The sequence below is a fragment of the Amblyomma maculatum genome, chromosome 2 (genome assembly GCF_055883805.1).
Source record: "Amblyomma maculatum isolate TAMU_Amacu chromosome 2, ASM5588380v1, whole genome shotgun sequence".
Classification (NCBI taxonomy): domain Eukaryota; kingdom Metazoa; phylum Arthropoda; class Arachnida; order Ixodida; family Ixodidae; genus Amblyomma; species Amblyomma maculatum.
In genome coordinates, this window is record NC_139345.1 from 96,199,947 (window position 1) to 96,223,441 (window position 23,495).

General features: G+C 41.5%; 1 protein-coding gene across 1 annotated transcript in view; it reads left to right on the plus strand.

The window, feature by feature from the left end:
• LOC146199313 (NBAS subunit of NRZ tethering complex-like) overlaps positions 1-23,495 on the plus strand; it is a 95,883-nt gene that overhangs the window by 60,199 nt on the left and 12,189 nt on the right. Inside the window, exons 38-51 of the mRNA XM_084594782.1 lie at positions 4,373-4,505; positions 5,121-5,253; positions 6,448-6,539; positions 8,027-8,182; positions 11,778-11,968; positions 12,656-12,766; positions 14,285-14,532; positions 15,525-15,643; positions 16,389-16,478; positions 17,125-17,238; positions 18,418-18,500; positions 19,137-19,302; positions 21,219-21,367; positions 22,551-22,640. Coding sequence (XP_084450908.1) covers positions 4,373-4,505; positions 5,121-5,253; positions 6,448-6,539; positions 8,027-8,182; positions 11,778-11,968; positions 12,656-12,766; positions 14,285-14,532; positions 15,525-15,643; positions 16,389-16,478; positions 17,125-17,238; positions 18,418-18,500; positions 19,137-19,302; positions 21,219-21,367; positions 22,551-22,640 — 1,875 coding nt within the window. The remainder of the gene's footprint in view (positions 1-4,372; positions 4,506-5,120; positions 5,254-6,447; positions 6,540-8,026; positions 8,183-11,777; positions 11,969-12,655; positions 12,767-14,284; positions 14,533-15,524; positions 15,644-16,388; positions 16,479-17,124; positions 17,239-18,417; positions 18,501-19,136; positions 19,303-21,218; positions 21,368-22,550; positions 22,641-23,495) is intronic.

Consider the following 23,495-nt stretch of genomic DNA (forward strand, 5'->3'; position numbering starts at 1 on the left):
TTACTGCTGTAAGATATGCTACCAAAATATTGTCTCAACTGGACCATCCTTGTCGCCGGCTCCTGCTTGACACAGCTAACACAGAACTCTTCACAAGAAAACCGTCACTAACACCACCATACCCAATAAGACTAGCCACTCATATTGAATATCTGGACATCCCGGTTGGCAGCCTCCATACAACTTCCATAAAAGACTTCATCGCTCCGTGGGAAATGCACGCTGTTAATTGCGACCTAACATTCCTTCAAGTCGGAAAACATGCCCTTCCTATAGCCATACAACAGCACTTCATGTCTCTGCAGGCAAAATACATTTGTAATGAGTATTACACTGATGCTTCAAAGTCGACTCAAGTCTCATGTGCCGCACATGGACCACAATTTTCACTAACAAAAACACTGAACAGACATACAAGTATATTTACTGCAGAATCCCACGGTATCCTGTTAGCTGTGAGACACATTATAGAAAACAAAATACAGTCATCGGTCATCTACACAGACTCCCTTAGTGTTTTAACCTCCCTAACTTCTTGGAAATGGCACAATAAGAACCCAGTCCTGAATACTCTATTTAACATCCTTATCACTGCCCATAAATTACAACTTAAAATTACACTTTGCTGGGTGCCAGGCCACCGTAGCATACCAGGTAACGAGGCGGCTGATAGGCTTGCTGTGTCAGCTGCCTGTCGAAATACTACAGACATCGACAAAATAATATACCAGGACCTCAAGCCACACATTAAAAACAAAATTCGACAACAGTGGCAAGAGGAATGGGACACAGCGACTGAAAATAAACTACACACTATAAAACCTATCATAGGCAGGTACACTACAGACAAAAGAGACAGATTCAAAGAAGTAGCCTTGTGCAGGCTAAGAATAGGTCATACACATACTACACACTCATACCTTTTAACGAACTCTCCTGCACGACACTGCTCGAGATGTGGTGATCGACTCACTGTCATTCATGTTTTAATCATATGTGCACAACTGGAACCAGAAAGAAGACGTCATTTTTCCTCCTTGTTCACTCATCAAATACCTGCACACCCATCCATTTTTATTGGTGACAACCCAATGTTTCCTTTAAAGCAGGTGCTTAAATTTTTATCACAAGTAGGCTTTTTACATTAAATTTCTTATCGACGTGGGTCTCAGCCCGCTCCTCCTTGAGAGGACGGATGAGATCTTTTAATACATCTAGTTATACATTGCGCGTCCATTATATATCGCAAATGAATTTTAGGCCCTATACACCATTGTTTTTAGCGATATTACAGAGCGAATACATTTTTAGGCCCTATACACAACTTTTTTTATCCCTTCATGAAAAATCAACTATTCCATTATATAAACTTGAGTACACCGTTAACCTTGAGTTTGGCGCTCTTTGGCCTTAGTCGCCCTTGCGCCATTAAAATCCATCATCATCATCATCATCATCATGTCCAGTCTTTTTTTCCCTGTCTGTTATTTTTCGCTGCTTTTGAGCATGAAGTATTGTAATGCCATGCTCCAAAAGTGAAAGCAGCAGAGACTGCCTCATTTGCCATGTAGATTCGCCGTCGAAGCTGAAACACGGCACTTTGTGTCAATTGTGGTTGCTAGTTTCTATTGTAAACATTCCTCCCTCATCAGTTCGTGTTTTATCATCATGAAGCTTGTGCGATTCTTCCAAATTTTCAGCTATTGAGCAGTAGCTAAGAGATAGTTGGTGCTGCGAGTTCGTTATATCAAGGTCAACCGCCGCAGCATGTTCGTAACATGGAGTGTTCAAATGCAAGCACTTCAGTGGGGGTGGTGTTGTGTTTGGAATTGAAAAACTTCATAATATCGAGGAATTCGCTACATGAGGTTCATTACGTGGAGTTTTAACTGTATATACAAAATGATGGCAGTAGACAAGCTTATCTGTAATCTAGAAGTAAGAATGCATTACATCTGCGTTAGCAATCCATTTTTTGCAACGAAGTGACAGATGTTGACATACCAGCAGCATACCGCTTGCTAGGCATTGCTAGTTCTAACCTGCTTCACATCAAAGCCATTGCAGACAGTTTTTGGAGCAAGTTGCTACTGATCATATTATTAAGTAAATTAAGCACTCATTAAAATAAGGGTTTCCGCTACGCTTTGTTTACACATGATAGCATGATACAGGAGACCGAAGGCCACCCTCATATATTGCTACATTCGCCTCACCAAGCTGTTTCTCATCAGTGCTGCCTGCACTTAGCCAAGGCTGCTCAGCCAGCCAGGATCTGAATTCAGAAAGTAACCAAAGAGTGCCGTTAGGCCCATTTACTAAAATGCAGCATGCAGTTAGATATATCCAGTGACTGTCAATATTGCAGTTTGACATACAGCACAGCTCTACAGTTCTTTTACACAGGGTTTTTAAGGGGACCATTTGTATGTTTGATATAGTCAATAATTTTAAAAGTCTGCTTTCGATGTATCTGGGCTCATCTGTGTATATATCCTGGCTGCGACGGCTGCTTTTTGATAATGGCAAAAAACAAAGCGCCCATGTGCTGTGCGATGTCAGTGCACATTAAAGAACTCCAGGCAGTCGAAATTTCCAAAACCTTCTACTATGGTGTCTCTCATTGCCCGAGTTGCTTTAAGACGTTAAACCTTATAAACAAATCATCTGTGTATATGCAGTGTGTTTATGGCTGGAACATTGTTGTTTTTACAACAGTTCATCCTTTTACCTACAAGAAAGGCTGTCAGCTATAAAAGTAAAAGCTAAATAGACTACACAGTAGATTTATCGACAGGCAGCTTAGCACTGTGGACAAAAAAAAAAGTGGGTGTGATTAGCGTGGTTTGCATGCAAACACTAGCCTGCAGAAGTAGCTTTCACAGCAGGTTCAGGTTTCATGAAATAAAATTTTTATCTGCTTGTACAATTCGTTATCTTTCTCTACTATAACCCGTTGCAAAACTCCTTTTGTCAGCTTTCTTGCCTAGCAAAAACCCCTTTACGGTGACGGCACAGCCCACCGTTAAGACATAAGTTTGGTACAGCGCACAATATTTCTGTACCAAGCCTCATGTCATGCACAAACCTGGCGAGCAGCATTCCTTTGCTTTTGAAAAGGGGGAGGGGAGGGAGAAGGTACCTATGAATGGTACTTGAGAATCAGGGGCGTTCTTAATCGTGACAGCATCACAAGGCAGAGGGGTACAGAAAATGGATGCGGGCGTTGTTGCCACAAGCGAAGTCTCCTGCACTACACCTGTTATTTCCCTCAAAACAGGTTTGGCCGCCATGGTTTAGGGGTTTTGCTGTGCAGAGAAGCTGACTTCCAGAGTTTTGCAAAGGGTCCATAGTGTGTATAAATAATGCATAGGCATATAATATATTATTGCTTTGTGGGCGGTCGCATCTGTAATCACACTCTCCAGTAGATGCATGTGGAACAAGATGCACTTACTTGTAGGCAGGCCACCCTTTTTAACATTTGCAACTGTCACGCTGTGCAGAATACTTCTATATTTGTGCCTTGGTGTCAAATACCTTATTTTGTGCACGCTTTCGGAATATCAGAGAATTGCTCCAAAATTAAAAGTGCTTTAAAAATTCTTTTCGCTGTTCTGCGACAGTAGCAGGGATGCCTATTCACACACGGCCCTGTCGCATTTTGAGTATGCTTCACTGCACTGTAAAGCATACTTAAGTACTAGACCATCCAAACATGATGGTTCAGTGTACTTGAAGAGCAGAGGAAGCATGTAGAAGCAAGAGAGAGACATATTCGTAAATGCTAGAACAGCGTGACACCATCCAAAAATAAAACTAAAAGAGCAGTGACATGCAAAGCAGTGTCTCAAGTTGGTCAGTGCATGCCTCTAATGGCAGCAGCAGAATGGCACGAATTTGAAAGAAGCAAAACTGAAACTATGCTTCTGGGCTGTTTTCAGCATTTGGAGACTTACATAACATTGTCAAGCCTGCCATAGCCCGCACACCTGAGGAGCCCTTGCACCTTATATGCAATTCAGATTTTGGGAGGTCTGTTTGGAAACCGCTGGCTTCACGGGTCATATCACCATGTGACCCCACTCTTTGAATTAACTGGTACGAATATCTTTATATTTTAATTAATGTGCACCCAACGCCATAAGACTTGTATAGGCAACAGCCGAGGCCATGCTTCTAGTTTGAATTATCCCAATAGGCGAGGTCAAATTAACAAGGATATATATTAAGCCCTTATGCATGCAAACTGCCTATAAAAATTTATCTTCCATCTGCTCTCATAGCGTCAGACTTCTCAGTGCAATTATGTAACTAGCCTGCGTTTCCTCTGCTTGTGCGGAGTTTTCTTCATGAAATGGTACTGTTGCAGGAATCTGACAAATGTGAAACGCCCAAAGCCACTCGAGAGAACCTCCTCTGTGGTGCGGTCAAACAGTGATTTCAAGCTGTTTGCGGTCCCAGATGTCTACGAGTCTGTTTTCAGAGATGTCTACTCCAGCAAGGTATGCACTTTGGCACGCTAGGAACTACTGCTTCGCATGTTTACATTGTGCTTTGGAAGCAGTAATGAAGTTGAGCCAGTGCTGGGAAGAACAAAAGCTCAGTTTCTCAAGCAGTTGTGCTCCCGACAACCATAGTTACACGAGCCTTAATAGGCTGCTGCTTACAACACCACGTACAGCAGAGCGATGTGTCCTTCTAGCTTAGCAAGTGGTAACAAACTATCAAATATTCCTTTCCCTATTTCCAGTTAATGTTAAGCTAGCAGCCCCAAGTATTTTGCTCTTGCACCTTATATCTGTGACAGGAGCAGCTTCCCTCTTGTCCTTCATTGCAAGCTCATTTCAGCTGTAAAGGTGATGGTGTTATGTTAATGGCTGAATGAACGTACTTTGATGGTACAAGTGAAGTGGCAATGGTGTCATATTAGCTGTGTCTTCTCTTTGCATCATCTTTGCTTCAAATGCATAGCTGGCATTTCTAGACACGTTGCACTAAAATGGTTGGTGTGAGAAATACTTTTCATTTTTTGTGCCACGTTCTCTTGCCTTGACGTGCATATACCGTTTTCGTCAAAGGGCTGCGACTTTGGCGCTTGCTTGGCTTCCCTTTTGCAGTATGGCCTGCCGCATGAGAATTGCGAGGGCCCCAATTGGAGCCCCATTATTGCTGACCTTTTCAATGTCCTTCGAGCGTCCATGATAGCAGAAGCCATTGATGACAAGTCCCCATCTGCTCAGTGCTCCTATGGTAAGCACTCAGTTCGGAATGTAATGTTTCTTTGTTTTGTTTTTCTTGTACTAGCTTCTTAGAACACTCTGAGGAAGAGCTGCGAGTTGGCTATGTACACAATGGTGTACAGAGTGCCTCAAAGGGCTGATGAATCTGTGCAGTCTGCGGAACACGTAGTTGTGAATGTCTCATCCAAAATGTATGCTCTGCAATCCTTAAGAAGTTTTCAAATGGGAATGAGAGGCATCGGATATTCTCTACTGCTAGTAGAGATTTGTTTAGCGGCATTACTTGACGTTTTCAATAGACTTATGCAGGACAGGTGAACAGAGCTTGGACGATGCTTAGAATCTCTTCTATAGACCCTATTCATCATTAAATCTGGCGGGCACCAGGAGGTTCCTGTTTGGAAATCCGGTAGCAACACGGTAGTGTTATAACACTTATTCACCATAAGCCCTGGGATCACGTTCTGGTTGTTGAACAGAGTGATGCTGTCACTGGTTGTGACAGTTACATTCAGCCACTTTTGGGAAGTGCTCGCCTTGCTGAGAAAGAAGAAGAAAAACACTCTTGCAGAAAAAAAGTGCCCGAGTGGGAATCAAATCATTGCCCTTTCAGCTGAAATCCAGGCGGTCTACCTCTACGCCACTGAGGAGCATTGCATCAGTGCGATAGTTTAGAGGTTGTGCCGCTGCCTTATACCTTGGAGTAGACAGCAACCACACATATCATTATAGCAACGCTTAGGTCGAAATTCAGACCACTAATTAGCACCTCTATAAGCACTACTGAGTAGCACTACTACTTTCCCCTAGTATACTTTGTGCTGCTACTTAACACTGCTAATTAGCAATAGTAATTTATATGGCAATGTTATCGCATCGACTCCTAAGGGTGCCTAAGCTTCTCGACCCCTGTCTCGCCGCTAGGGACAGTGGTCGCCATAGTATTATTCCAGACAGCCAGATTACTACACTCATGTAGCCGCTGTGCGAAGAAGCCATTAACAGCCATGGTTGTCTGCTCAGGTATGCTGTGCAACTGACTTCACATGAATAAGAATTTTCGACAAGAAGTGGTTTGAAGCCGTTTGAACTGTTGCACGGCAGTTTTACGTGTGATGTTTTACTCTGGAAGTTACTGGTGAGCTTTAACGTTTCATTAAGCTTGACCAGTCCAGCTGATCGTTGCCTGCTTCTTTACTTCCAGAAAGCCGTGCCTCCATCCTTCTTGGTTTGGCCAAGGGCCTTTTTCCCGAGGACACGCTTTTGGCAATGTGCTGCCTGTTTGGTGTGAAGCATGTAAGTAGTACATTCTGTTGTGTAAACATTGCCTTACCTATACCTATAAAGGCTTAGTGTTTACGTTGTTTTTGGCCATAGTGTACTGAACTGTGTGCATAGGCTTGAGTAATATGTGATCAGTTGCATGCGCTTCACTTGAACTGTGTACACAGTTATGTAGTGAATTGCAGGGATTTTTTTTTTTTCAGTTAGCTATGTATAGCAGGGACTTTTTTGTTTCAGGTGAATGCAGCACTGTTATCAAAACTGGGTTCGTTTTCCTTTATGTAGCTAGTGACTGCAATAAACAATATATTTTCTCAGAAGATAAGCTTGGAAATGCAGGTGTCGTAATCACAAAGAGCATTTTTTTGCGTCATTTTATTCTGTTTTGCTTATGTAATCTGCCATTATGAAAGGACAGGTGTACTATTGCATGGCTCTACGAGTACCTATTTACATCGCTCATCAGAAGCATGCTGCAGTTTTGCTACCAGCATTACTGTTTTCTGCATAATCCTACAGAAATCTATAGAAAATTAACAGTGGGCAACAAACCATTTAGCTTTAATTTGATCCACACAGACTTTAAGCAGAAGGAAAAAATGTTTATAATAAGAATGAATCACATAATGAGTAAATTTTAGATTTTGTTCTCAATCCTTGATTTTGCAGATCCCTTAGTGCTAGTAGTTCCTGTTGTTTTGAGTGTTTACGGATTTTACCACTTCCAACTTAACAACATCGACCACTCAAGCAGGAATCGTGCTTATATGAATACCTCAATGAGTTGAACAACTCTGCGGCCTGTGTGTAGTATCTTGTGAACTTACTGCAGAAAAATAAAAGTTCTTGTTTTCACAAATTCTTCAACTTAAGCACATTACTTAACTCAAAGTGTGCAAATCTTTCTTGAAAAGCTGTGGGTTCATGTTGCGAGTATACAAGTATTTCATAGCAACTGCTGCATGGGTTTCCTGAAGGTATTTTTCTTGCGGAGTGCTTATTTAATGTTTTCTTGTGACCTTCAATTAATATAAAGTAGAAGTAGCACTTCAATTGCTGTGTTGTACTTGTTAATTGATTATATATGTGAGGAATATATGCTGCGTTACCAGAAGAGATTTTTTTTCTTAGTCTGTTGTTTTGTTATGGACTATGTGATAATGAGGTTTGGCTACACACTCTGTGCTAAGAGGCACAATCATTGCATGTGCTGTGTCTCTCGGGCATCCTCTTCATTATCTGGCATTGAATTAATATTATGACAGTTATTTTTTTTTTTCTTTGTCTGTCCATGCCCTGTACTATTGGTGAGCCTCTCTACTTGGGTCATGTTTACTTGAATTATGGAGGCACTTGCTTTCCAGACAATCTTCAAAACTCCATGCAGTGTGTTTATTCTACATGATAATAAATTAGAACAAATATACTACTTTCTTGCTTTGTGAGCAAGTAGTTGTGGTTGTTGGCACTCGCTGTGCAACAAGGGTCGTACTTTTCAGCTCGACCAGGTGGAAGATCTTTTCCTCAACCTGCCAAGCACTCCAGTTGTCCTGAGCGTGGCCTCCTATTTCTTCTCGCTCTTGGCCCTCGTCATTCTTGATCCAGCTGACACAGGTCGCTTGCTTCATCTGGATGCCAGCCAAGTGGTGCAGGAGGTATCCTTTGTTTACTTGTGCCTTTTGATCATTTGACAGTCTCAGGAATTCAGAAAGTGAAGTAAGTAACGAATGAGTTGTCTTGGACTGGAAGAATTCTAAAGAATTACCTTGCAGAAGGGCAGGGTGGAAGGAAGGGAACACTTTCTTTCATCCTCACTTTCATCCTTTCTTTCATCCATACTTTTCAAGTTGGCCGCTCACCTATACTGAAATTTCATGCACAGATGACGTGCTATGACATATGATCATCTGCCTTTTTAAATACTATGCTTGGATGACGTACTTGCTTGATTCAATCAGAATTAGAATTTTGCTTCATCTGTACCATCAATGACTCCTGGCAAGCAACTAGGCAAGCATAATTGATACTGGTGGCACAATAGGTAAAAAACATTGTACCACGGATAGGCACCTTATTGTGCCACAAGTGTCATCTATGCAAAAGTTGCTTGTTTTTAGTCACCAGTGGTGCAGATTATGCAGATTTGTAATTAAACTTTGCTAAAATTTGACTAGCATAGTTTAACCTGGTTGTAACGAAATTGTAAAATACAATAAAATCTTGAATGTAAGGGAATTGAAGTTGAAGTTGAAGGGAGTTGAATGTAAGGGAAACCGCCTTGAAAGTTTTTACTCTAAATCAGAATTACTGAAAGCTATAGACACTATTCACTATCAGATTTAACTGGCAGAAGCTGTGGCAATCTTGTTGCAGCAGCCGCCATAATGTTGGGCAGTTTCAAACTAAAACCACGAAACAAATTTTAAAAAATAATGCTTCACGCCAGTCTTCTGGCAGCTGTGAGATTCAAGTAATTTGGTGGGCGGGCAGACAGGCAGAAAAACTTTATTCCGTCAGTAAGCACGTGCAGATGATTCCATATTAGGTGGCCATCAACCCATGGCGGAGAAGTGATAGTCTGGGGAAAGGGCTCGTGGTTGCACTGCCGCGGAGCAAAAACATGCCTATGCCTTAAGTTCACGTTCATGCATGTTCTCTTTCGCCTACCAACTCTCTCACCTCGCGTCTCCAGTGCTCTCCGCTATTCCAACTACCAACACATGAGAGATCGCAAGCAACCACGTGGTGGCGCCGGGCACGTGCTGCTTGCCCTGTGTCATTTTTTCTTTGTCCTGTATTTTTCACTGATTCACTCAACTGAACTACTCTGATTTTCACTGAACTACTCAATGGAGGTGAAACGGAGAAATGTCCATGTGCTGTGCGATGTCAGTGTACGTTAAAGATCCCCAGATGGTCGAAATTACTCTGTAGAGAGGCACCTCTTTCTCTGCTTTCACTCCCACCTTCCTCCCTTCCCTTATGGCGTGGTTCAGGTGTCGATGTTAAAAAAGCGTGACAGATACTGGGCCTTTTCTTTCCTAAAAGCCAATTATTATTATGTTACTATAGTGCCACATTCCAAAAGTAAAAGTAGCGGAGACTGCTGCGTTGGCCACGTAGATGTGCCATCGGCACTGAAATGCGGCATGATGTATCAACTGCGATCCCTCGTTGCGATTGTAGGCGCTCCCCTGACATCAGTTCGTGTTAAGTTGTCATGAAACTTGCAGGGATTTGCCAAATTTCTAGTAATTCAGCACTAGTTAAGATATAGTTGGTGCTGCTAGTTCACTATATCAAGGTTTATCGCCACATGTTGTTTACATGGAGTTTTCAAATACACGCATCTGAATGGGAATGGTGTTGGGGAATTGAAAAACTTTGTAAGGTGAAGAAATTCACTTCATGAAGGCTCATTACATACAGCTTTAACTGTACATCACTTAAACATGGTATTGAAAAAAATAATTGGTGGTACGTCATCTATGCGCCGAATTTGAATGCAAATAAACTAGCAGTTTAATCATGCGAAGTATTTTACAGTTCATATTCAGCATTGCAACAGTTTATATTTCAGCTTAGTGACAGGTGTCCTCTCATCATCATCACTGCTACCATTACTTGCATGTCAGAGGTGTGTGGGTAGCAGTGTTCATGCATCATGCAGTAGGCAGTAGAAATGTTAGGTTAAAACTTTCACAACATTTGTTTTTGTAGAACAGGCATAAACCGCGAAAAATATGTCCAGGCACTATATTAAAGGGCAACTCCGGGGGTTTTTTGACATTCGCATATTCTAATAAAAATTTTACTGTAGATTCTCCTCTCCGTCCTGACGCATTCTACAAAATTTGGGCGCCGTACGATAATCCGTTCGCGCGCAACACGGCTTTAAAATATGCTATTTTCATGGCTTAAGTTGAGACTATTTCTGCTGGCAACACTGAGTTTCTGACGTCACAAACAGTATACCGGCGTTACTGTCCACTTCCCGCATGATTATGAAATTGTGAGGTTTATATTGAACTACCTCAGACATTTTATGCAATGCTTCATGATTTCCATACTTTATTTTCACCATCCAACGCACGTACGAGTGACGTCGTTTCTGGCCATGAAAGCAGTTTCGGTTTCGGTTTGCTGTTTTTTCTTCTTAAAAACACTTCTAATCGGAATTTCGAAAAACGGTTTTTTGTGTTCGAGTCAGGACGTGCCGAGGAATGTAATTCAACCAAAAACACAGAATGATAGAAAAACCACCGGAGTTGACCTTTAAAGCAACTGCACCACGTCTTGACGGCCAAGGGATTTTCTTTTAGTTGTGACGTCTTTTACTACTCTTTTTTTTTTTGTTAGAGCTCTCCGGGACTGGAACAGTTTGCCATCAAACACTATGTAATATTGGAACCAAGGGTGCTTTTTAACCATGCATTGAATTAACATGTCAATTCATACTTAAAGTATCTAGTCCCCCTGCTGTAATGCCCTGCAGGACGATGCAGGCATCCAGTAAACAAAAATAAAGGTGGGATTTTTACACAATCGCTTGCCATCCTGTGATGAACTTGGTCCTTCTTTGGGAACCCATATAAAATTCTGCAAGTAGGCATTTCCCCATATCGTAGTTGACCAAGCCAGTGGAGGCAAACCACAAAAAGTACTTGTGTGTTGCACAATGGCAGTGCCCGTTAAAGGTCCCCACAAGGTAAAAATTAGTCTGGAGCACTCCACTGTGGTGTCCCTCATAGCCTGGGTCTCTTTGGAAAGTTAAACCCCATGTGCCACCGCATTAGTTGATCAAAACAAAATGGCGAAGGTCATGCTTGAAGGATTGTGAAAGTGGCAGGACTAGTGCTGTATTTATGGGCATTAGGTACATAACACATTGTGTAAGTGTAAAAAACCACACACTTTTGCGTTGTGATTGTTAGAAGCAGGCAGTCGGCCTTCTTGTTGTCATCATGTGGTATGCGGAAAAGCCCAGAAAATCCTTGCCTGTCAGCAACCGAATGTGGCCAAGGCAAGTCACTGTGTCAAAAGCAGTCACACTGCTAGCCAATGATTCTTGATATAAATTTCATTTTGTTTACTTGGCATATCTCATCCACAAAAGTTGCTCAACTATCACGTACCCCAACTGCATAAAGCTCACGCTGTACGCACACGCACGCACACACACACAAAGTTCTGCCTCCATACCAGCCAGCAGAGCAAAAACATCAAGGCTTTCTTCCTCTCTGCACGCAGGCCTTGAGCAAAACTGGTGATGAGCTACCCAGCGAGGTGCTTACCTGCACCAGCCTTGCTTCAAAGTTTTGCCAACTGCAGGCAGACTTGGCACAGGCTGAGCTATTGAAAAGGCAAGGTGGAAGCATCGACGTCGAGCGTTTCACGGAGGACAATCGCTACAAGGCAGAAACGATCCTTGGGATGGCTCTGTGAGTGCTGTTTTAGAGAAAACCCTTAATACATTACAAAGAGGCACTGCAGTGGTGCTGTGCGCAACGTGGTACTTAAATAGCTTTTCTGCCTCCTTATCACATAACTTCCCTTACAAAGTATGCATATCCAACCTTTCAAGGGGAGGTGGAGGGGGGTTGTGTCAGGCGTGTCATGAAGTTATAAAAAAAATGGTTATTTGAGCAGTGTTGAGTTAAAAAATAGTGTATAATTGTTTTGTACAGCTTGAATTTTTTTTTATTCAAGAAAACTAATTTAGGTAATTTTTTCACTTCTGTTATAAATTTTTGTACATGTGATGCATTTGTACCTGTCATGCACTTTTGTGGAGTGTTCTCTTGTGATTGAATGATGTTTGTTGCTTTTCTGTGAACTTCCAACTGGGACTATTTTTCTGCTATTGTGGATGGTACCATATTATTCTGGAATATTCCAGATTCAGTGCTTTTTTAAAAGGAAGAAAAAAATTAAGTTTCTGAGTTACATGTAACAACTCACAGTACTGAGGGAGGTTCATATGTGTATGGATTTAAAACAGCTAGGCTTTCATTTCAGCATTACATGAAAAGCTTTTCTCTTTTTCGTGGATTTATAGTGCAAAAGGACTTGGCAAGGTACTCTCGCCATTTGTATTACAGCTGTTATTTTTTTTTTTTTTATCTCAGAACGGTGGACCAGGAAGCCCTGCAAGCTGCTGTTTCCTTGGCAAGGCGCTACGACATTTCTGTGTGGGATGTATACGCATGCCATCTAGAGTTTCTGTTTTCTGAAGGATGGTAAGGCTTGTGTACAGTGTGTGCCCTGCTGCTCGCTTCTCATACATTTCCTCAGCACATTTTTTATTGGTTATGTTTTCTTTTTCTCTGTTCTGATAGTCGCGAGGCTGGCTTTAGCGTGCTAAATATCTCCACTTCTGCATTTTGCCAATATTTGTTTGTCTGTTTGGTTCTTCTTGGCCTGAAAAAGAAAAAAAAAAAAAGCTTTATGTCTGTGGCTAGGTTTCAGCCTCACGGCAGCACAAACAGATCAGTTTTGGTTATCGTTGCATTAGATTGCTATTTAATCGTAACAGCCAAAAATACGCTTATTTAACTGCCAGTCTCTCATACAGTGCTCTGTGTGTGATTGTCTTAATCAACTTATATTCCTTTGCATTGGATTCAGACACATTGCTATTGCATTGGGCTCTTAAGGTGCATTAAGCAGCCCCAACATTTTATAATGCACTGCCAGTAAGGTTCCCAATCACTGATTTCACCTATCTTTGTCTGAAGCCTGCTTGACTTTGAAAACTGAGTCTCAAACCAAAACAAGTGAACCAGACAGGCTAGGAGGCAATGTGCCAAAATTTCGGATGCTGCAAATGCTGTCCCTAATGCCACTGCGGATGATACAAATGTCCAAACTGCTACCGCAGCCTTGAACGTGATGCACTGCCCGCACATTATGGACTTAAGATCACTAGTCACGCAGTATGTACAGGGAGCATTTTGTGATGGTGAGCAGCTGAGCATGCCATGAGTAGTTTGTGGCAGCTCGCAAATCACCAATGTCACGATAGTCTGCTGCGCTGTAGGTGCCACGAGTGAAGTGCTGTGGGCACTCAGCTATAAATAAATCCCCTCAGCTGTAACCAGATCTCCATTTTGCTGCCATCAAGTTGTGAGAGGATAGAGAAAGGAAAGCTCTGTATTTGCTTCTTGTGTTGGAAAACAAGCAATACAGTGAAAGGGCACAGCTATGAAATACGCTTAGCCAGGTACTATCAATCAGTCAATCAAATCTATCAGTCACTCATTCAGCCGTGGTGAGTCAGTTAGTTAGTCAATCAAATCTATCAGTCGCTCACTCAGCTGCGTCGAACCAGTTCAGTTAGTCAATCGAATCTATCAGTCACTCAGTCAGCTGCAGTGAGCCAGTTCAATCAGTTCAGTTCAATGTGTGTTGTTCAGTTAAGGTAGTCAGTTATGCCAGAATAGTCAACAAACCAAAACTCTTGAGGCCTGTTCCATGGTAGAAAATGCACCTGTGCTACTGCTGGCAGAGTGGCAGTGTCCAAAAAGAGAGCACAGAAAGGTTTTGGTAAAAGTCTTTAACGTACTTCACAGCGCAGCTCATACTTTGCAGTGACAATCATAGCCATTCAGACTAGATGCTGCACTTGTTTATCTAAAACTCCCAAACCTATTCTTACGCTCTTTACAACAGCAACCAACAAAGCTCCAACAACCTGTGGGGAAAAATTGTATTCACCATGGGCACACATTGTAACGGAAGTTTTCACCCCAATGCAGTACTGTGGCTGACATTGAAGAACGGCTTCACTCTGACGACATGCTGGAGGTGCTGCTGTCCAAGCCAGATTCCCTGAGAGAGAAGCTGCTCAGCCGCATCTACCCATCGCTGAATGGGTCTGACCACACAAGCATGGTGTTTTTCTACACACTTCTCAACCGGTCTGGCACTGCACTCCCTGATCACTTGGGGCTCACTCCTGCCGAACACCTCAAGCTTCTGCAAACCCTTCAGTCTGCATGCCCAGGTATGTTTGTTTTTGTTTTCACTTGCTATATTTGCTCGATTTTAAGCGCCCCCCTTATTTCATGATAGTAATGCCGAAAGTAAGTGAAAGTGCTTAGATTTGAAAAATCTAGAATACCCCCCTTTCCACTTCCCTGTTTTCGCAGTGATATCTTCACAAAACGGGTGCAAGAAATAACATTTAAATTTTTTTTATTTGGCAAACAAACTTGGCAAACATCTTCGACAAACACGGTTACCATTGACTTCACAACTTCAAGCTGTGGCTGCCCTCTTCAAACTCACTTTGGCTTCCGTTAAGGCTGACAAACAGTTGACACCAAATAAAGCAATGTGAACCCGTAATGCCTACAGAGCCTGCCAAGCTCTACCGAATGGCCACCAGTTCCAGGTCCACGTGACAGCATGCTAGTAAAGTTATCGTGGTCACTTTAGGCCAGCTTTTGGCATTCTGTGCCTCCACCTTTTGCATAGTGTCGGAATGCAGCAACACAAGAAGCCGGAGATCATGCCATGGACGTCACACTACCTCAGGACTCCAGCGGTTCCGGCTCGACGAGCGAGCGAGCTGGCAGCTTTGTCTATGTGCTCTTCCTCGCAAAAAGGGAGGTGTTTAGATTCGCACGTGAACATTTTTCCAAATTTTTTTTGCGAGAGAAGGGTTGCTTAGGATCACAAATATATAATACATTATTGTTTCCAGAATTTTTGGAACCTCTACAGATAGAACCCTCGTATGCAAGGTAAAACTGAATAATTAGGTCATGGTTTGCGCACAGAAGTTTAGACAGTAATCTGGCTTTTTTGTCGTTCTTTCATTGCTGTTCTTGCTGAGGTCCCCTTTTTTTGCTTGTGCAGACTTGGTGGTTGTGACTTTATCTTTGTCTGGCGTTTGTTTCCTCTTGGTCATATGGATTTTTTTTTTTTTTTAGCTTGTGCAGGCTTGGTAATTGTGACTATCTTTGTATGGTGTTTGTTTCCTCTTGGTCTTAGGGATAGACTACAAGGCATTACTTGAACCAGGACGGTCACCCCTGATAGTCTTGGATCGATTTGTGACCAAGGACACAGTTCAGACCATCTCAGAACTGGCTCCCCGCATTCCTTGTCATGTGAGCATCCTGCTATGCTGCATTGCTTTATAAAAGATACAGATCGCTTCTTCATACAAATTAGTGTGAGATTTCTGATTGGCATTAAGAAATGCCCCTATGTGTTATATGCATACACTACTTATACACTACTGCCCTCTGTCTAAATACAAAAACTTCCCTTCATATGTTCAAAACAGAAGTAAAAACCTGAACATGTGAGAGTGTAGCTTCAAAATAAACATGCTCGTAATGTGTACAGTTCATGCTGCTCACCACGTTTTATTTTGCATGTCGCTTTGTTAGTCCCCTGACAACGTCGTACTTTCTATGTTTTGTCTCCCAAATGACTGCAACTGCTAGTTTTTTTTTTTTTTTGGTTTTTGTTCTTTTATTTTTCTTGCCCATTTTGCAAAATCTGGGCACACAGCCAAGTTTGCTGCAGTAAAACCACTCCATTATTCTATATGTAGGCGGGTGGTGAGGAAAAAAAAAACTTCTTTCTTTTTATTTATTTTTCAATTTTATTTTTTCCTTAAAATGTAGTATAAATTCACCCTAAGGTGATAGCTAGCAGCATACTAAAACTAGCAAGCTGCATTCATTGTTTAGTGTAATAAAAATGAAAACAGTAAGGGGAAAAAAGAAAAGCCTGTTCACTATAGGCACTCACCATACCTTTCACGTACCTGTTCACCTTAGAGCCATCCCAGGGGTGGTGAAAAACCTTGTAATAACAAATGTTGTCCTGTTCCTCATTTTACAGGATGGCGACCGGCTGACATCCTCTTCCGTTTACCGCACATTGGTTTCCAAGCTTTTCCTGTCAAAGGCAGAGCAGAGGATTCTCACAATGGTATAATTTGACCTTACTTTATAAGGTTCGGTTGTGGTCATATCCTAACATGAAACCTTTTTGAGCCAAACTAAACTGTTGCGCGATCGTAACTCGAAGCCATGGCATTTGGAGGATGCGAAGTGTAAAGTCGGAGAATTCAGTCTCTTCCGCAGTGGCGCTGCATTTTTGTGGAGGCTAAATGCGTAACTGCCCACACACTCTGCAACATCAGTGCACATTAAAGAACCCTGGTAGACAAAAGGAAACTCCTGTGTGGCACAGATCATCACCTTCCAGTTCAGACGTAGATGTTCATTCTAAATGACAGTTACTTTGATTTTTCTGTCTTGATATCAACCTGCCTGCATAATAATTACTGCGCACCTCTTTACTAAGATTATACAAGAATTATTGGTTCACATCAAACTCATTCCTAATTTTTCTCTAAATATTTTCACTCTGTTGTTGCTTATGATGGGCACTTATCTTGGATTACACTTAAGTATGCATGTAAATAGTGTATACCCTCTGCTGCAAAACTTTATGGGGAGCAGCTAAAGATTCTTCTTAGATTCTTTTTAGCTTGCTTAGCACATATAGGCATATTGCTAACTTTCTTGTCTTCTGTTTAGCTAAAGGAATTCACCTCTTTCTATCTTTTCAGGCTGAATGGGCAAAGCACTTCGATTCGTGCCGAAGCTACATAGACAATTTGTCTCCAGCAGATCTTGTCATATTTGCTGAGTCAATTGCATTTGATAAGGCATCACTCGAGCGTGTGAGTTTGTAGTTTCTTCATTTTGGCTTTTTGACAGGCATGCCCTGTACACCAGTGTCGGCAAGGGCATTGCTGTTGAAGATGAGCCTTGCAAGTTAGTCAATCTTGAGTAGATAGGTACACGATAGGCTGACCTTCACATGCTGAGCAAAAAAGCATGCATTTTCTTCTGAATGAACCTGCATGCACTTATATTTGGCCTGATCGAGGGCATTTGACAAGTATGCAACATAAAAAATAATGAAGGCTTTGTAAATTGATGTAAAATGAGCGTTTTTTTTTATTATGCATGCTCACTTCCTTCGGCTCTTACCCGTTTTATAGGGGTATGCGAATATATTGAAATTTTTGAATATGAATTTAATACGATTATAAGAAAAATGCCTTTCGATATCAAATCGAATAGTGAATATCTGGCAGTAAAAAAAAGAGAGAGAGGGAGAAATTGAAGACTAGCACCCATTGTTTGTCTGATTTATTTCAGAATTCACTTGGTATTTGCAAATAAAATTAAACTAGAATTGCACAAAAGTGAGTACCCTACTGAGAAATCCAGTATAAATTTTATGCAGGGTTCCCTATACCCTTATTTGTACAGGAAGGACCTGCATGAAACCAGGCGGAGCTGTCATGTTTACTGCTGAATACAGTGAACTCTTATTAATTCGGCCTTAAAGACTAGAAGGAAATGTCCAAATCGACTGAAAGCTCAAATTATCGAATGAGCCTGACAAAAAAACTGCCTCATCATTTTTGTCGCAGTAATTTTATCTGATGAACACCTACACAATGGTTGTCTACATTTGAGAGCAAACCGATTTTTTTCCCCATCAACAAGTGCTTCACTTTGCGCATACTGTCAGGAAGGCCCTGTTTTCAAAAGGGGAAGGTTCCTCTTCACAAAACATCCCTGTTGCATTTTGAAAATGCTTTACAAAAGCACAGTTCACGCGGTCGAGCATTGCGGTGAAGCGCACAGTGCAGTGAAACTGCAAATTCAAAAATTTTCGGTGCATTTGGTAATTTCACATACCCTCTGCCATTTTGTGCTCTCTCCAACTGAATGGTCAACTGAAAAATGGAATAACTGTCTTCCAGCACGATTCCTATGTTTTCCTGGGCGTGTAATGCTTATGTCCTTAAATCCATCTGCAGCTGTGTTTGTTTTCTGTCATGCAGGTGAGCCGGCGGATAAGGTTAGAGGTGCTGAGACAATGCCTTAAGATAGCAAAGCAGAATCAAGCTGAAAAGGCAGCGAAAGTGTAAGTGCTTCCGCATGCATTGTGTGGGCTGTGCAGCTCTGATTGATTGATTAATTATTAGAGTAGGCCGCACTCACAATGAGTTGATCGCATAGATGTTGCAAGTTTGTCTTTGTTGAAACAAGATTAGTATAATAAATTCTTTGTGTGTACTGTATAGTCTACTTTCATTGCTATTCTACCAAAACGTCAAGAATCAGTCATTTTTTTGTGTTTGGCTGCTTACCATATTCCTTGGACATGAGCAGCAAATCTAGGCCTTTTAGAGTTGAACTGTTTCCTTTATTTTGTTCTGTAACTTGCAAAAATGGAACAAATTTCTTTGTTGCATTCAATTGTGTGCATTGCATATCTCAATAAAATTTACAGTAAAAGTGTTCCTTATTGATTTGCTTTTGTTTTCACTGTTGCTGGAGCATAAAAAGAACACTTTTTATGCTGAGCTGCAACATGACTGGTTTTTAGAAATATTAAGGTAAGTTTTTCACACTGTGTTGACTAGGCTCAGTCTTCTGGGCATACTGTGTTGAGGGATTAAGCACAGGGTTAACATTGCTGCAGTGTACACCTTCATCTATGAAAAAGGCATTCTGAATTTAACATTGTCTCCTCATATATATATATATTCTATTTCAGAGGGTCCAGTGCAGAGTGGTGTGATGCAACAAAAACCCTCCAGAGCTACCTGTCACACTTGCAAAGGATAGAGGACGGAGTTTTAGATGAAGCTGTCGATCCTAGCAATCCCATGGTTGAAAGTTATGCTACTGAGTTTGAACTTTCAAAGGGCATTCCTAAAAACGTGAGTTATGTTTCATTATTAAATGGGGCACTAGGCAAGAGGCTTTTGTTTGGGTTATCATTAGTGCACCTTAATATGCTTCAAAACTAAATGGGATTTGCTCCATAAATATCTATTCATATAACCAGTATTTTGGAAATAGTTTTCATGAAAACATAGCTGAGAAAACATTGGCATAGCATAAAATTTGAGTGCAAGGCATTGATATGTTTACTCAATCAGTAGTCTTCAAATAGTTATGTCAACAAAAAAAAGTTATCAATAATGATGTAGTTCATAAATAGACAGAAAGCAATCTAATCGGGACTTCATGGGATTGGAAAAATGTCTGAATTATTCTCAAGTCAAATCATCACATGGCTACAAAACATTTCGAAAAAAATATATGTATATGTTTCACACGTCAAAAATTTTATTGATGTAAAACAAAAGCCAGTCCGAACGCGCTGTTTATATTAATAATGAATATTCACCACACTAAAGATGAGCAGCTCTTGATAATAACATATTTCTTACTTAGGGAGTGCACCTTTGCTTTGGGTGGCAAGATGCTTTCGAAAGAATTCATAGGGCTTTCACAAAAATTTGGGAAGATGCTTAAGCTCCACCTTTTAAGGGTATGATGTGACAGCATGAATGGCTCCTATTTGGCAGCTCCCTTTGCAGATCCTCGTTCACGTAGAGGCCCTTTGCTACACACTTACTCAGTACTCTCTTATTTGTGCCTCTATTATCCCACACCAGCTCATTAGCATACAGTCGTAAGATAAGAATTTATGTGAAATACCATTCGACATAGATATAAATCACCGCTTTTACCAAGCCATACGAACATGCCTGTGGAGCTTTGAGGCAGCATATCTGACTCGGGGTTCAAGAGTTCTGGAAGGCTGGATTCTAATCTTGCCCTCTTATCTCAATGGCCAAGCCCAAATTGGAAGAACATGCTGGCTCGCCCAGCTTGTGGTCGTTGGACATCATACAGCCCATCAACCAGTCAGGGCACGGCTGTATCACTTGCTAACTACCACCTGCCAGAACAATGCCTGTGATTTTGTGCTCACAACACCAACGCCGGATTTTCTGGAGAATGTGTCCTTTAATGCTGCCATAATAATATGTAACTTTAATGTTGGAGCACTAGCAGTGGAATGACAGCTGAGTTTTTTTCAGAAACACACCCTATGCCTTCTCACCCCCTAGTGTCTTGGCAAGCTCAAAAGTTCACTCTGCAAGTCAGCGTAAGTTGATGCGCTGCCAAGGTCACTCATTGTAGCAGGTGGTCTGTGGTATGGAATATGTTGAAAACTCTGGAACAAGCTGAAAGAGTTAGTGCACTCGAAGAAAATAAGCTAACACACCAATCAGCACTCAAGATGCATTATAGCAGGACAAAAAGCTTGAAATAACTGAAACTTTGGTACAAATTAAGCAGCTTTAAAATGCATTAAAAATATAGCCAGCTGACCCAAATTTTAAAATCGCTTGAATTAATCGTTGAGTGCCCACAGCACTGTGATGTCTCACAAAATTTTTGAGTTTTTCAGTAACATCATGGCTTGAGTGCAATATGGAGGCAATGACCTGCAATGCAAGATGTATTCGGTAATTTTATCTGAATCTTTTTACCACAAAAATACCTTCAGGGTCATGGCTTTGGCTGCTGATCCTAAGGCCATGGGTTCAACCACGGCCATAGTAGCCATATTGCAGTGAAGGAAAAATAAAGAAGGCCCATGTTCTGTGCAGTGTCAGAGCACTGGAAAGACTCACGGGCGGTCTAGATTATTTCGGAGCCCTCTTCTACGACATCCCTCATAGCTTGTGTATTGCTTCGGGTGGGACGTTGTACAGTTGAACACCACAAGTTGCAATTTTTTTGTTGTGTTTCATGAGCGCTTCGTGTTTTATTGCAGCTGGAGGCCATGCTGTTGAGATGTGCCATGTCAGAAACGATGCCGGGGCTTCTCCAGTCTCTGCTCTCCTGTTGCCCACCCAACACAGTGGACAAGCAGCCCACAGACATCTACTCGGATGCCATCTTGCTTGCTTCAGAGCAGCTCAGGTAGGACACTACCAGTGAGACAGCCTTGCAGCAGCTGCCAGTAATGGCCGCATGGAAACACTGTGCATCCCAGCTGTTACAGTTATTCACCCGCTTTTTTTCTGTATCAGTCTCTTTAGCATAGTATCGTGGAGCTCCTCAAAAGTAGGTTCTTCAAAAGTAAGTTATTAATAAGTAGGTAAGGGGACACACATGATGTACCATGCAGGAACACTGCTATTTTGGGGTTAAGATTTTGCGAGCAATTCCCTTTCAAGCACCCACTGAAAATCCAGGAACACTGCTATGTTTGCAGTGTTCCTGGATTTTCAGTGGGTGCTTGAAAAAGGCTTGCTCGCGAAATCTTAACCCCGAAAACGTGGCAGCTGTCAATGTAACAGTATTGTTCTGCTGTATCATGGTGGAGTTGTAGATTGTGTGCTCTAATATGGTGGAGCAGGGTGAAATTTGAATCTGCATCCTTGGCTCCGCCAAACGCTGCCGCAAAGCATATAATATGCAACGTTACCCTTCTGAGGCAAGCAGCCAGTAGAAGCTGAGAAAAAGCCTGGTGGGTCAGCATACACCCAAAATGATCATCACAATGACAATGAAAGTCTCAAGGATTTTCAAATTTATGGGCAGTGTGGCATGGCAGCAGGCACTTTACACTGGATAGGAAGATACAGAACTCACAGTTTTTCTTTTTTTAAGTGCCAGCAAGCTTGGGGTGAGGCCGCAATCAAGCCTTGACATTGCAGTTACAACAGGTGCTTGCCTCAGCATTTAGACAGTGTGCCTGCCACGTTGCCTCATGCATACCACATGATAATAACATAATCAAAAATTTAATTTAAAAAATATAAACAATTTCAAGTTGGTAAATTTAATGCTATCACCAAAGTGTGCCCTTTACGGTATTGCTTCATGAGCTAATGCTTGATATCCGTGTTTGGCAGCGTCGAACGGCTTGAAATCTTTTTTTCTTCCCTGTAGCCTTGCTCTGAAAGAACCATTGTACTTTGATTGGCTTCCTCATGACCTCATTTTCAGCGTCAAACTTTGTAATAACTCAGATTGGCTGATGCCAGCTGAATAGCTTCTGTGCCACTTGTTGCACCTACGAAGTACAGAACTACAACATATGTCTGAAGACCATGTGTATGGCATAAGTTGGTTATATCTGGTTTTCACTATCGTCTAGAAACCCAGAAAATCGTCTCCATGAAGTCTTTGATGTGATGACGCCCGAGGAAGTTTTGGAGCGAATCCTTCGCCAAGTGCTTGAGGAAAGGCAAGTATGCCTATTGTGATGACTCACTGTGAAAGGTGCTTGCTTTCTGAAGTGTATAGAGAAAGTTTCAGAGCTACATTTTTAATGTAGGACAAAAGGAAAAGGCTGGATGTGGTTAAAAAGTGACAGCAAAATTTTTTTCCACATTCCAGATTTATAGTCGCTTGCCCTGCTATTGGCTCTTGCAACATCCATTGGCAGTGACTGTTAGCGAATGGGGTTTCATTTGAATGTAAATATCTTGCGACTTTTATGTGTCTTAGGATGTTGGGTGCCACTTTCTTGTGGCACTCCAAGTCCAATTTTATGAGTAACCTCTTTGAATCCATGCAATAAGCTCTGTTTAATTTTTTAATTTTTCCTTGTTCTTTTAATCTTTATTTTTTAATCCTGCAGGTTTATTTCCTCATCAGACAAAATAGCATTCTTGAAAAATGGCAGTTGTTGACAATATATATGTTAGTAGTTCTCCCACTGAAAAAAAATGTGTGCTGTCTCTAAACATGGAAACACAATAAGACAATGTGCATAGAAGCTGCTGCTTCCAACTACTAGAAGTATACCGAGTGATTTCTTTTTTACTGATTTCCATTTTAAAAACTACTTGAGATACCTCTGTACAGCGAGGCGGACATTGTATCCCTTAACCCTTTCGCTGTCAGGCATTTCTGGCCGTGACGCACCCACAGTGTCGGCTTGGTTTCAGGGAACGAGCATAGCGATTTATTTTTTATTATAATATGCTCAAAAGTTATGATTGCTATACAAATAGCATAGTCAACGGAATATGCACATTTCAGTGTTCTGCAGGTGTTGTTAATTAACATCATCATCATTATCAGCCTGATTATAAAT